At 49.8% G+C, this 11,698-nt stretch overlaps 1 protein-coding gene across 1 annotated transcript; it reads right to left on the reverse strand.

Moving 5' to 3' along the window:
• Positions 1–1,313: 1,313 nt before the first annotated feature.
• On the reverse strand, positions 1,314–10,762 carry Ceacam19 (carcinoembryonic antigen related cell adhesion molecule 19). Its single transcript, XM_021169108.1, has 7 exons — positions 10,629–10,762; positions 9,077–9,445; positions 5,960–6,104; positions 5,740–5,786; positions 4,988–5,073; positions 2,142–2,204; positions 1,314–1,504 (listed from the first exon to the last, which is right to left on the reverse strand). Exons 1-7 carry the CDS (start codon positions 10,678–10,680, stop codon positions 1,451–1,453), a joined length of 816 nt encoding a protein of 271 aa, XP_021024767.1. The 5' UTR covers positions 10,681–10,762; the 3' UTR covers positions 1,314–1,450.
• Between the last annotated feature and the right edge of the window lie 936 nt (positions 10,763–11,698).

Here is an 11,698-nt window from a genome sequence, read left to right on the forward strand (position 1 = left end):
ACACACTCAAATAAAAATATTTTTTTAAAAAAAATTATAAATTTGGCTGGCTGCTGGTAGCACACGCCTTTAACTCAGCAACCAAGAGGCAGAGGCAGGTGGATCTCTGTGAGTTTGAGGCCAGCCTGGTCTACAAAGCAAATTGCAGGACAGCCAGGGCTACACAGAGAGACTTTGTCTCAAAAGAATTTTTTAAAAGACATAATTAAGCCCTGGTTTATTTACTCATTCTGTCTCCTCTGGCCCTCAGGTCACATGGTTGATCTGGACGGCCCGCTTAGTCATGCACTGGTTGTACGAGATCAAAGCCTGGGGAAGTCCCTCGGAGGGGCTCATTTGCATATTGCCAATCAGCTGTGGTTGTAACTTCCCCTCCCTGGGATCCTTCAGCATCCCCATTTCCTGTTTGCTGGAACAACCTGCTATCAAAGAGTGGCTTAAAACAACGAGAGTTTATCATCTTACAATCAAACACCGTGAGTCCAAAGTGGCTGATCCTTGAGCCCAGAGGCCACAGGGTGGGGCAGTTTCTTGAGCTTTCAAGCTTCCAGAGACTTCCTCCAGGCGTGTCATGTCTTCCCAGAGGCTGAGGACTAACTACTGTTTTGTCCCCCTGCGGTTGAGGATTGAACTCAGGCTTCTGAGCCACGCCCCTAAATTTCTCAGTCCCCCACTGGCTCTGGGCAGGCGCTCTACAGCTGTGCTATACAGTCCCAGTCCTCTGTGTGGCTGATTTTGAAGCAGGTCGGGGTCAGGCAGTTAATTTGCCCAAGGCTGTTATCTTCCTGACAGGTGCTTGACTCTAAGAGCAGCGGCTCTCAACCTTCGTATTGCTGAGACCCTTTAATACAGTTCCTCAAATTGTCACCACAACCTCCGACCATAAAAATAATTTTGTTGCTACTTCACAACTGTAATTTTGCTGTTATGGACCATAATGTACATATCTGGCATTTCTGATGGTCTTAGGCAAACCCTATGAAACAATTATTTGACTCTCTGAAGGGGTTCGATCCACAGGTTGAGAACCTCCGGTGGTTGTGCGCCCTTCCTGGTAGTGCTTTCTTCCCAAGGAAAGGGCTTCTGGGTAACTGGTTAAGGTTGGAAGGAATTTTGTGGTGGAGTACCAAGGCCTTCTTGCCATCACTCAAATACCTGAATGGGGCCGCTGGCCTTGGGTGGGACAGGAGCCTGCTTTCTTAGAGGCAGGTGGCCCAAGAGGCACAGACTGAAGGTTGTTGGGACATTGGGGATCTGGGGTTGTCAGTCTCTCATCCCAAGAGGCACTGACCCCATATCATGCTGGGTCTATGGCAGAGCCCGTCTTGCCAGTTTCCCTGCAGCGTTGTCCTGTAGGTGTCCCGTGTGTCCTTTCTATAGGTGTGAAGCCCTGAGGGGTGAGGTCTGGAAGCGGAGATTCTGTCTTCTGGCAGGCTGGGCCCAGGGTCCATCAGGAAGTTGGCACCAGCTGGCAGTATGGGGCTGGGTCGGGGTTTAGTAGGTCCTAGGAGGAGGGCAACAGGAACTGTGAGGGGCAGGAGAGGTGGCGGTGGAATAGAGACAGTGGTGGTGGCCCAAAGTGGGGTTGGGAATATGACAGAGAATAGAACCAGGAGACTGAAAGAGGGTGAGCCCCAGAGTTAGGGGGTACTAGGGAACAGGAGAGGTGTACACAAAATAATAGGGGTAAGGCCAGACAAGAAAGAGGAGAGGACGAGATACTAATAAACCGAGAGAGGGAGGGGGAGGGGGAGGGGGAGGGGGAGGGGGAAAGGCACCCAGGAGAAGGTTGGAGAGACCTGATACCCAATCCAGAAATGGGTCCCTTCATGCAGTGGAATTGCATAAAGGCCTGACCTGCTCTGCTGTGTGACCCTGAGCAATCTCTTTTCCCTCTCTGGACCTTGCTTATCCTGTACAGATTTGAAGCTTTCGATCATTTCTACAGAGAAGGAGCCCAGGCCCAGGAAGGCAAGGGCCTTGTCCAGTGGTTCAGTCTCAAGGAAGCTGAAGCAGGTTTCACTGGGGAGCTTTCTTGAAGGGAGAGAGGAGAGGACAGCCCATGTCCCTGCCCATCTGACCTTCTAGCTCATGGCTCCATGGGGTTCTTGTGGGGGCGGGGGGCGGTAAGCAATCCATACCTGATAGTGCTGGTTCTCTGGCTCTGGCTCCTGAGATGCTGGTGGAGGAGGTGGAGGCTGGCTCTGCAAGGGAGAGGTACAGGTGAGAGGGTTCCTCACACCCTCCAATCTTTGATCCTGGTGTCATGTATGATGTACAAGCCCAGATTCAGAGTCCCCACTGACCCTCTGGTTATGAGGCCACTTAGCATGTGTCACACATCTTAGGCAATGGGCCCGACCGTGAGGGCTTCTGGCCTGTTCAGGAGCCTAGCTTCTCCTCAACACGAGGTTCAAGCAAATTGCCTTTGTTGTTTTTACATTCTCTCTCTGTCTCTGTCAGTCTTTTACATATATTATTATTACCGGGGGTGGTGGTGCACACTTTTAATCCCAGCACTTGGGAGGCAGAGGCAGGTGGATTTCTGAGTTCGAGGCCAGCCTGGTCTACAGAGTGAGTTCCAGGACAGCCAGGGCTACAGAGAAACCCTGTCTCGAAAACCCAAAACAAATCATCAACAACATCAATAATTGTATGTAGGGTGTACACATATAGACGTCTAAGGGTGAGTTTGGGGATCAGTTCTCTTTGACTTTTATGTGGGTCCCAGGGCCCAGGTTAGAGGAGCAAGTGCCTGCTCAGCCATTGTCTGTCTCCTCGTTTTCCTGATCTGTTTAAGATTTCTTCTAATTTGTATTGGTGTGTGTGTGTGTGTGTGTGTGTATGTGTCTATGCTATGTGTGTCTATGGTATGTGTATGTGTGTGCTATCTGTGTGTATAGGTGTGTGTGTCTGTTTGTGTCTATGCTGTGTGTGTGTGATTATGTGTGTGAGTGTGTGTGTATGTGTGCATGTATCTGTTTGTATGTCTGTGTGTCTGTATGTCTCTGTGTGTATGGTATGGTGTGTCTGTGCTGTGTGAGAGTATGCATATGTGTGTATGTGTCTGTATTTGTGTCTGTGATTGTGTGTGTATGTGTGCACGTATCTGTATGGATGCCTGTATGTCTGTGTGTATGTTTGTGCATGGTGTGTGTGTGTATTTTCGAGTGTGTATGTCTATGTGTGTGAGTGTATGTTTATGTGTTTGTCTGTTTGTATGTGTGTGTCTGTGTGTGTGTGGTGTATGTGTGTGTATGTCTGGTGTATGTGTTTGTGAGTATGTATGTCTATGTGTGTGAGTGTGTGTGTCTGTGCTATGTCTGTATGTATGTATGTTTGTGTATGGTGTATGGGTATGTGTCTGTGCTGTGTGTGTGTCTGTGTGTGAGTGTGTGTGTCTCTGTGTGTATGTGTGAGTATGTGAGTGTGTGTGCGTGATATGTGAGCACGTGCACGTGACTGCCCACTGAGGTCTGGTACAGGGCATCAGGTCCTCTGGAGCTGGAGTAATAGGTAGTTGTGAGCTGCCAATGAGGGTACTGGGATCCAAATTTGGGTCCTTAAAAGTAGCAAGAACATGCTGAGCCATGTTCTAGCCAACTCCCTCCACCTCCTTTCGTTGTTGTTGTTGGTTTTTGTTTTTGTTTTGAGGCAGGGTCTTAATCTAGTCCAGGCTTGTAAAGCACTTGGACAGCACTACCAGATGAGCATAAGAACTGCTGAGGTGGGAATCTCAGACATCTGAGCTGGCAGGAGTGGAGCTGCCACACTCCAGCCTCCAATGCCTGTTCTGCAGCACGTAACCATGGCCACCAACTGCCAGGACCATGGGCACTCAGTCACATATCTCAGCACCTGGAGTTCTTCTACCTCTATACCACAGAGTATCTCAATCCCCTTAGCCTTCAGCCAGAGCCTTCCCTTCCTGGATACTCTCATGCCCTTCCCCAAAATTACATAATCCCTAGTTCACCCCGAATAAAGCATATGCATCTACATCCACCCCAATAACAGAACACGAACAAGGGGCTGGAAGCGATGGTTCAGCATTGAACAGCACTGGCTGCTCTTCCAGAGGTCCTGAGTTCAATTCCCAGCTACCACATGGTGGTTCTCTAAGGGGATCTGATGCCCTCTTCTGGTATGCGGGTGTACATGCAGCAGAACACATATACAGAATACAAGTGACTTTAAAGAACAAAACGAAACATGAACAAGCCAAGATGGTCTCACAGAGATGCATCATCAAAGATCGCCACAGGGAAGGCCTTCACTGAAATGAGCCAAGCTGAGACACACTAAGATTCCCGAAGAAGGCCTCTCTCTTCTCCCGCCCCTTCAGCACTCACTGCCAACTGCACCGGAATCCTGCCTGTCCCTGGCTCTGCTATCCCCTTCTGGCTTGGCCTCCAACTTGGAAGCTGACTTTAACTCCTGCCTCCCCTGCCTCCAGTGCCCACACTCTGGGATAATAGTTGATGGGGAAATTGTGATTCTTTGGTGTCTCTGCCTGCACATCGCGTAGCTTCCATGAGCCCTCACCAGTACTGGGTGTGGCTGCCACGGTCCTGTAAGTAACCCTACAAAACATACTGGTTCACCACTGGACTTCGATGGAATCCTTGCTTTAGTTGTCCTTGGGCTATCTCAGGTGATGAGACACACAAGAATTGGAGAGAGGTGCTGGCAAGATGGCTCAGTGGGGCAAGGTGCTTGCCACTAACCCTGATGATCTGAGTTCAAATCCAAGCACTCACATGATGGAAGGAGAGAAGTGACTCCCACAAGTTGTCCTCTACATCCACATGCATGTCATGGTGCGTGTTCCTCCCTCCACCCCCACATATGCAAAAGAAGGAGAGGTAGACAGAATAAGTTGACTGGAGAGAGAAATGAAGAGTTGTGGCTTCCAGGTGCCCAGGCACTATGGCTAACTCCGGGTAGAGGTTTTGCGAGAGGCAAGATCTAAGGGGACAGGACTCACCATGGGTGGGCTTCCTTGCTCCATGTCACTGATGGGAGACACCAGGAAGACTGGAGATGGCATCACTTCATAGATGTTGCTGTCACCTGAAGTAGAGGAGGAAGGGGGTCTCATGGACAGATGACTCACCACTGTAGAACCCGTTCTACCTGCCTGTCCATTTCGCTCACTCAGTTGCTCAACTAATATTTGTGCAAATTTCTCCTCCTGCCAGATATGTGCTGGGGACACAGTGGTGGCCCAGACAATCCATGCCACCCTTCTTAAACCCAAAGTCCCCTGGGAGAAAAGAGACCCATCCCCAGAGAGTGACAATCCAGAGAGTCTAAGGCTGGGGATGGGGGATAGGGGATGTGAAAACAGAAATAGTCCTGGCCAGGCTGGATGTCAGGGAGGACTACCTGGAGGAGGGTTCATCTGAGACAGTGGGAAGTGAGAACTGGCCAGAGGCAGGAGGGAAGCCTGCAGGAGCTTGGCAAGAGAGCCCACTGTCTGCAGATAGTGAGGGACCTGAAAGCCATGCTAGGGAGACAGAAGTCTGTCCCAAGGCACTGGAGGAGCTATGGAAGGCTTATTAGCAGAAGACTTGTTAAGAGAAGGGACCCTAGAGGGTTAGGAGAGGCCTTAAATCTCTCGGAGCTCCTCAGTGTGCCCAAGGGTCCCCAAGGACTCTGTCTGCATGTGGGCATGGAGGCCTCTAACTGGGGGAGACACAGAATGGCTGGGTGCAAAGGCACTTTCTCCTGGCTTACCCGATTCAGGACTTAGGTTCACCTCTGGCTTCTCTGTGGCTGGATTCCTAGGGGTACATAGAAGAACCCTGAGATGCTAGGGTGGAGGAGAAGGACCCTGACATCCTAGAGACTCTGTCTCCCTGATCCCCAACTTGATTTTCACCCAGCCTGGGAAAGACAGGAGAGTTAGAGGGGAAAGAGGAGTTAGAGGACACAGAGGGAGTTCTGGGAACTGTACCTGGGGCTCCGGCTCTTCCGGCTTCGAGTGACCAGGACATAGGCAATGCCACAGACAAGTAGTGACCCGATAGCAAGACTCCCAATGATGATGGCTACCGTGATCCCGGCATGGACAGGGAGGAGTGAGGAGACCTCGCGTGCACCTGGGAGTGATGGTTGTCTCAGGGAAGACTTCTGTCTGCCCTCACCTAACTCCTTACTTTGCAGTGCCATGCTAAGCAGGCTAGGCATCCATTCTACCACTGAGCCACGCCCCCAGCCCCTCACTGGGGGATTCTAGGCAGGGGCTCTACCACTGAGCCACGCCCCCAGCCCCTCACTGGGGGATTCTAGGCAGGGGCTCTACCACTGAGCCACGCCCTCAGCCCCTTTCTGGAGGATTCTAGACAGGGTCTCTTTTGTTGAACTAAATCTTCTCAGCCCACTCATAAGTTATCATTTTTTAAAAAAATATTGTTAGTTTGAGATAGGGTCTCTTATAGTCAAGGCAGGCCTCAAATTTACTGTGTAGCTAAGGATGACCTTGAACTATGTAGCTAAGGATGCTCAAATTCCTGAACATGAGTGTGTGTGTGTGTGTGTGTGTGTGTGTGTGTGTATGTGTGTGTGTGCATGTAGATAAGACAAGAAGTGGGTGTCAAATGTCTTCTTCAATCAGTGTCTATGTTGGTGTTTGAGACAGTGTCTCTCACTGAGTCTGGAGTCTCCCCTTGGCTAGGCTGGGTCGCCAGCAAATCTCAGGGGCCCTTCTGCCTCTGAGACCGACCCAGACCCGGGAATGCAGGTGTTCACCACCATGTGCAGTTTATATGTTGCTGGGGATTTAACTCAGGGCTTCGGGTATGCCAGGCATGCACTCTGCCAACTGAGCCACATGTACAGCCTATGTGAATTTTTAAAAATTTTATTGTATGTGTCTGAGTGTTTTGCCTGCACCTGTGTCTGTGTACCATGTGCATGCCATGTATTTACAGAGGCAAGAAGGGGCACTGGAACTCTAGGTGGTTGTGAGCTGCCGTGTGGGTGCTGGGAACTGAACCCAGGTCCTCTGCAGGAGCGGCCAGTGGTCTTCTTATCTGTGAGCAATCTCTCTGAGAGCCTTGTAAATCATTTTTTAAAATCAATGCTTTTTCCTTTCCTTTTCCCATTTTCCCTTCCTCTCCTCCTCTTTTCTGTAAATTTGAGGCAGGATTTCAATAAGTTGCCCAGACTTGCTTGGACGTTCTAGCCTCCTGCCTCTGCCATCAGGCTGCGCTTGAATCTCAACCCGGGCAGGGCTCATGGTCCTGGGCCATGGTGTTTAAAGTGTGCCCAGTCCCTCATCACTTCCTCATCGCTGTCCACCAGACAGAAGCAGTCTCCTCAGGTGAACTGTCTCCCTCTGGTAACATGTTACTATTTCTTCCTGTGCATAAACAGTGAATTTATCAGTGTAGGTGAAACATTTTGATTTCTAGAGCTCAAAAGGAAACAGTGTCTCCCACATCCCATCCTGTGCTGAGTTGTTACTCTAACAAGCATGAAAGTCTGAGCCCTCTTCTTTGTTTTCTGTTTGTTTTTATTTTTCCAGACAGGGTTTCTCTGTGTAGCCCTGGCTGTCCTGGAACTCACTCTGTAGACCAGGCTGGCCTCGAACTCACAGAGATCCCCCTGCTTCTGCCTCCAGAGTTCTGGGATTAAAGGTGTGTGCCACCATCACTTACCTTAGCCCTCTTCTTTTAATGTGGGGAACTGACTGATTTGTAATAAAAAAATGGCACATTAGTGACACTGCATGGGGACAAGGACAGAGTTAGCAGCAGCTAAGGGAGCTGGGGGTGTGGCTCAGTGGTAGAGCCCCTGCCTAGAATCCCCCAGTGAGGGGCTGGGGCATGTGATCTTTCTTCTTTCTTTCTTTTTTTCTTCTCTTTGTTTTTCCTTTCCTTGGTGTTTTTAGACAGGGTTTCTCTGTGTAGCTCTGGTTGTTCTGGATCTTACTCTGTAGAACAGCCTGTCCTTGAACTCACAGCTCTGCTGCCTCTGCCTCCTGAGTGCTGGGATTAAAAGCAAGCACCACTACCACCTGGCATTTGCTTGTTTGTCTGTTTCTCTTATTAGTTTATTTATTTATTCACGTATGTGTCTGCACCAGCAAGTGGAGGTCAGAGGACAACCTTTGGGAGTTGGCTCTCTCCTTCTACCTTGAGGTCCTGGGGACCATCAGGCTTGGCGGCAAGCACCTTACCCCTTGAGCTAGCTTACTGATCCTGTTGACATTTTTTGAAACATGGTCCTGTTCAGTTGCCCAGGATCTCATTATGTGGCTTAGGCTGCCTGAGAATTCCCAACTACCCTTCCTTAGTCTACACAGTGGCAGATGACATTTATATTCCACTGCACCTAACTACAGGTCATCTTCTTCAGCGAGACCTCTCTGACTTCCTCTCCTGTGTCATGTTAGCCTGTTTAATTTTCTGACCCAGGCAAATTATAACCCCAGTGTGCCTCAGTTTCCCCATCTATAGAATGGAGATAACAATGGCGACCACCTCAGGAAGCTTCTCTAAGTGCCACGTAGTTACTATATTGTTGTGGTCCTCCTTCAGAGGTGACCCTGGTTCTGGGGGACACTTGTCAAAACCTAGCATGTGGTTCTTGTGAGTAGCAAGCACTAGTAATGTCTCGTAAGACCAGAGAGGCTGTAAAGCTTCTATGAGATGCACAGCTCTCTACTCGAAGCTATTAGCCAGTCCTAATGATCAGCGTGATCTAGGGAAAGTATTTAGATTCATACTTGGCCTGGTAAGATTCCCAAGAAGTGTTAGATGTCACCTTTGTTCCCCACCCTGTCCCCTAGCTCTTCATCTGGTGTGGTTACATCAACAAATACTTGAATTGTGATCAAGAAAATTGAACAATTCATCAGGACCAGGCATATAAAAGGTGCTCAGTGAATATGGGAACAATCAGTGTATGGGGAGAACTAATGAAATGGGGTATATCTTAGGGTCTGGGAGATCCATAGTCTGGTACTCAGCAGGTGCTCAATCAATGCACACTGTACATAATGAATGAGGAGGCCAAATGGCATGGTGTTTGCACTTGGTCTCCCTGCCATCACAGCTGTTTCACTTACCAGCCACCTGGACGTCAATCTTGGCCTTCATTGTCCAGGCAGGGTTCATGGTGGCGGCCACCTGATAGGTGCCACTGTCTGAAGGTTGGGCATTTCGAAGCAGCATGGAGCCATTTGGGAAGCCAACAATGTCTCGCTGTCCCATGGCACTGCCATCCCTCTGGGGCCGGGGTAGTCCGGGGATGTAAGAGAATAGCCTTGTGCCTCCAGAAGTCTCCTCCCCCAGGTACCAGATGAAGTCCTGGGCAGTGCTGGGAACACCGTGAAGGGACAGAAGAAGGTCCTGGTTCTTTTGAGGCTGCTCTGGAATCATCTCGATGTGGAGGGCTGCCTGTGAGCCTTGGGGCAGCTCAAGGGCCAGGAACAAGGCTGTGGGGAAGTATGGAGGAGGCCTGAGGTCGAGTGTTGGGCAGAGGTAACAAAACCTCCCTCTCTACAGACTCTCAACCGCAAGCAAAGATCATAAGGGCTGCACATTGGAAATGACAATGAGATTGATTAGTGATGTCTGCCCTGGGAGTAGGAATATAGGCACAGATGCCACAGATCTGCCACCTCACTGACAGAAGGGTTTTCTGTCCTGAAATGCTATGTGGTCTGTCCCTAAACACTTGGACCCTCTGAATTTACTTATTCAACCAATATTTAAAGGATGAATAAGTAAATACATTTCATCATAGACCAATTACATCATCTAGGTTTGTCTTCTCCTCCTCTTCCTCTTCCTCCTCCTCATTCTTCAAGACAGGGTTTCTCTGCGTAGCTCTGGAACTCACTCTGTAGACCAGGCTGGCCTTAGAGATTCATTTGCCTCTGCCTCCTGAGTGCTGGGATCAAAGTCATGTGCCACCATCTCCTGGTTTCTTCTCCTCCTTCTCCTTCTTTTTCTCCTTCTCCTCTCCTCCTCTTCCTCCTCCTCCTTCTTCTCCTCCTCCTCATGTGCCACTACCTCCTGGTTTCTTCTCCTCCTTCTCCTTCTTTTTCTCCTTCTCCTCTCCTCCTCTTCCTCCTCCTCCTTCTTCTCCTCCTCCTCATGTGCCACTACCTCCTGGTTTCTTCTCCTCCTCCTCTTCTTCTTCCTCCTCCTCCCCCTTCCTCCTCCTCCCTCCTCATTTTCCTTCTTCTTTTGAGTCAGGGTTGCCTGGAACTAATTATGCAGTCCAACTTGTGATCCTTCTGCCTCAGCCTCCAAAATGCTGCCATTACAGATATACACCACTATGGCTGGCTTGTTCCTAGATTTTTGCTTTTTATTTGAAACAAGGTCTCATGTAGACCAGGGTAGCCTTGAACTGGCTATGTAGTTCAGGATGTCCTTCTACCTTCCAAACTCTGGGAGTCTATGTGTGACTCACCAGTCCAGGCTCAGTCTCTAGTCACTTCCCCCCCTCCTTCGCTCACTCCCCAGACCCCATGGGAAAACAAACACTAATTCCTACCCTCATAGTCCTGACATTCTAGAAGAGGCCATAGATGAAATAGGGATGGAGCTGTGATGTCACTACCCTGCCTCATCTTGTCCCTCAGCCCTCTGAAGCTGTTTCCTCCTTACCTGAGAACAGGAGGCCCTTTGAGAAGCAGCCCGGCAGGGTCCAGGTCTCCATCTTGCTTCCTGTAGAGATGGCAAGGGCACTGAGAGCCACAGGCTGGGGTCTTGCTCTCTGAAGAGTGAAGTTCAGTGGGGCATCCAGCGGGTGCCACGGTACCCAGCCAGGCTCGGAGGCTGCCGAGCCCAATCATCCCCTTCCACTGTCTCCCAGCCTTTCAGGGCTCCACCCATGCCCTGAGATGAAGCACGCACACTGGTTGGACCAGTCTTCCCAGACCTCCTCCCCAGGCCCTCCATTTTCTTCCCACCCAGCGTGGCTGGCCAAGGGGAACCAGTGAGGCAGCCTCTGTTTGAGCAACACCCCCCACCACCACCACCGCATCCTACTACCTCCCCTAGAAGCCAGGACGGAGAAACTGAAGTTCAGGGAAGTGTGAAAGTCACTGAGTAGCAGAGGGATTTTTTGTTTTTGCTTTTAAATCTGGGGCAAGTTCACTCTAAAGCACTTAACATTTTCTTTTAACATTTATTGTTATGTGTGTGTTGAGGGTGGTGCTTCTCGCCACCATGGGTCACAGGAATCTAACTCAGGTTACCAGGCTTGGCAGCAACCCCCTTCATTCTCTGAGACGTCTTGCCATGCTTTGTTTGTTTGTTTGTTTCTAAGTATTCATCTACTAAATCCCGTGACCCTTGCCCAGCTTGTGACCCGATGGGGCTTAAGAAGTGTTCTCCTGGGGGCTGGTGAGATGGCTCAGTGGTTAAGAACGCCTACTGCTCTTCCAAAGGTCCTGAGTTCAAATCCCAGCAACCACATGGTGGCTCACAACTATCCTAACGAAATCTGATGCCCTCTTCTGGAGTGTCTGAAGACAGCTACAGTGTACTTACATATAATAAATAAATAAATCTAAAAAAAAGAAAAAAGAAGTGCTCTCCTTTCCTTCAGCCCTCTGTGTATCACAGCCCCCTTTCAGACCCACCCCCAGACAAGGCTGTGATCAGCGGACAGTTGAAAATCAACGGAGACTAGGAGAGCTGCTGACTAACCTAAGGGCTCCCTGGAGGAAGGG

Source organism: Mus caroli, chromosome 7 (assembly GCF_900094665.2).
Source record: "Mus caroli chromosome 7, CAROLI_EIJ_v1.1, whole genome shotgun sequence".
NCBI classification, from domain to species: domain Eukaryota; kingdom Metazoa; phylum Chordata; class Mammalia; order Rodentia; family Muridae; genus Mus; species Mus caroli.

Coding starts and splice junctions, on each gene's coding strand:
- Ceacam19 (XM_021169108.1), bottom strand. CDS start 10,680: ATGGAGACCTGGACCCTGCCGGGCTGCTTCTCAAAGGGCCTCCTGTTC. Junction 6,105..9,076: donor GATTGACGTCCAGGTGGCTG/GTAAGTGAAACA, acceptor CATCACTCCCAG/GTGCACGCGAGGTCTCCTCA. Junction 5,787..5,959: donor CGGAAGAGCCGGAGCCCCAG/GTACAGTTCCCA, acceptor ATGTACCCCTAG/GAATCCAGCCACAGAGAAGC.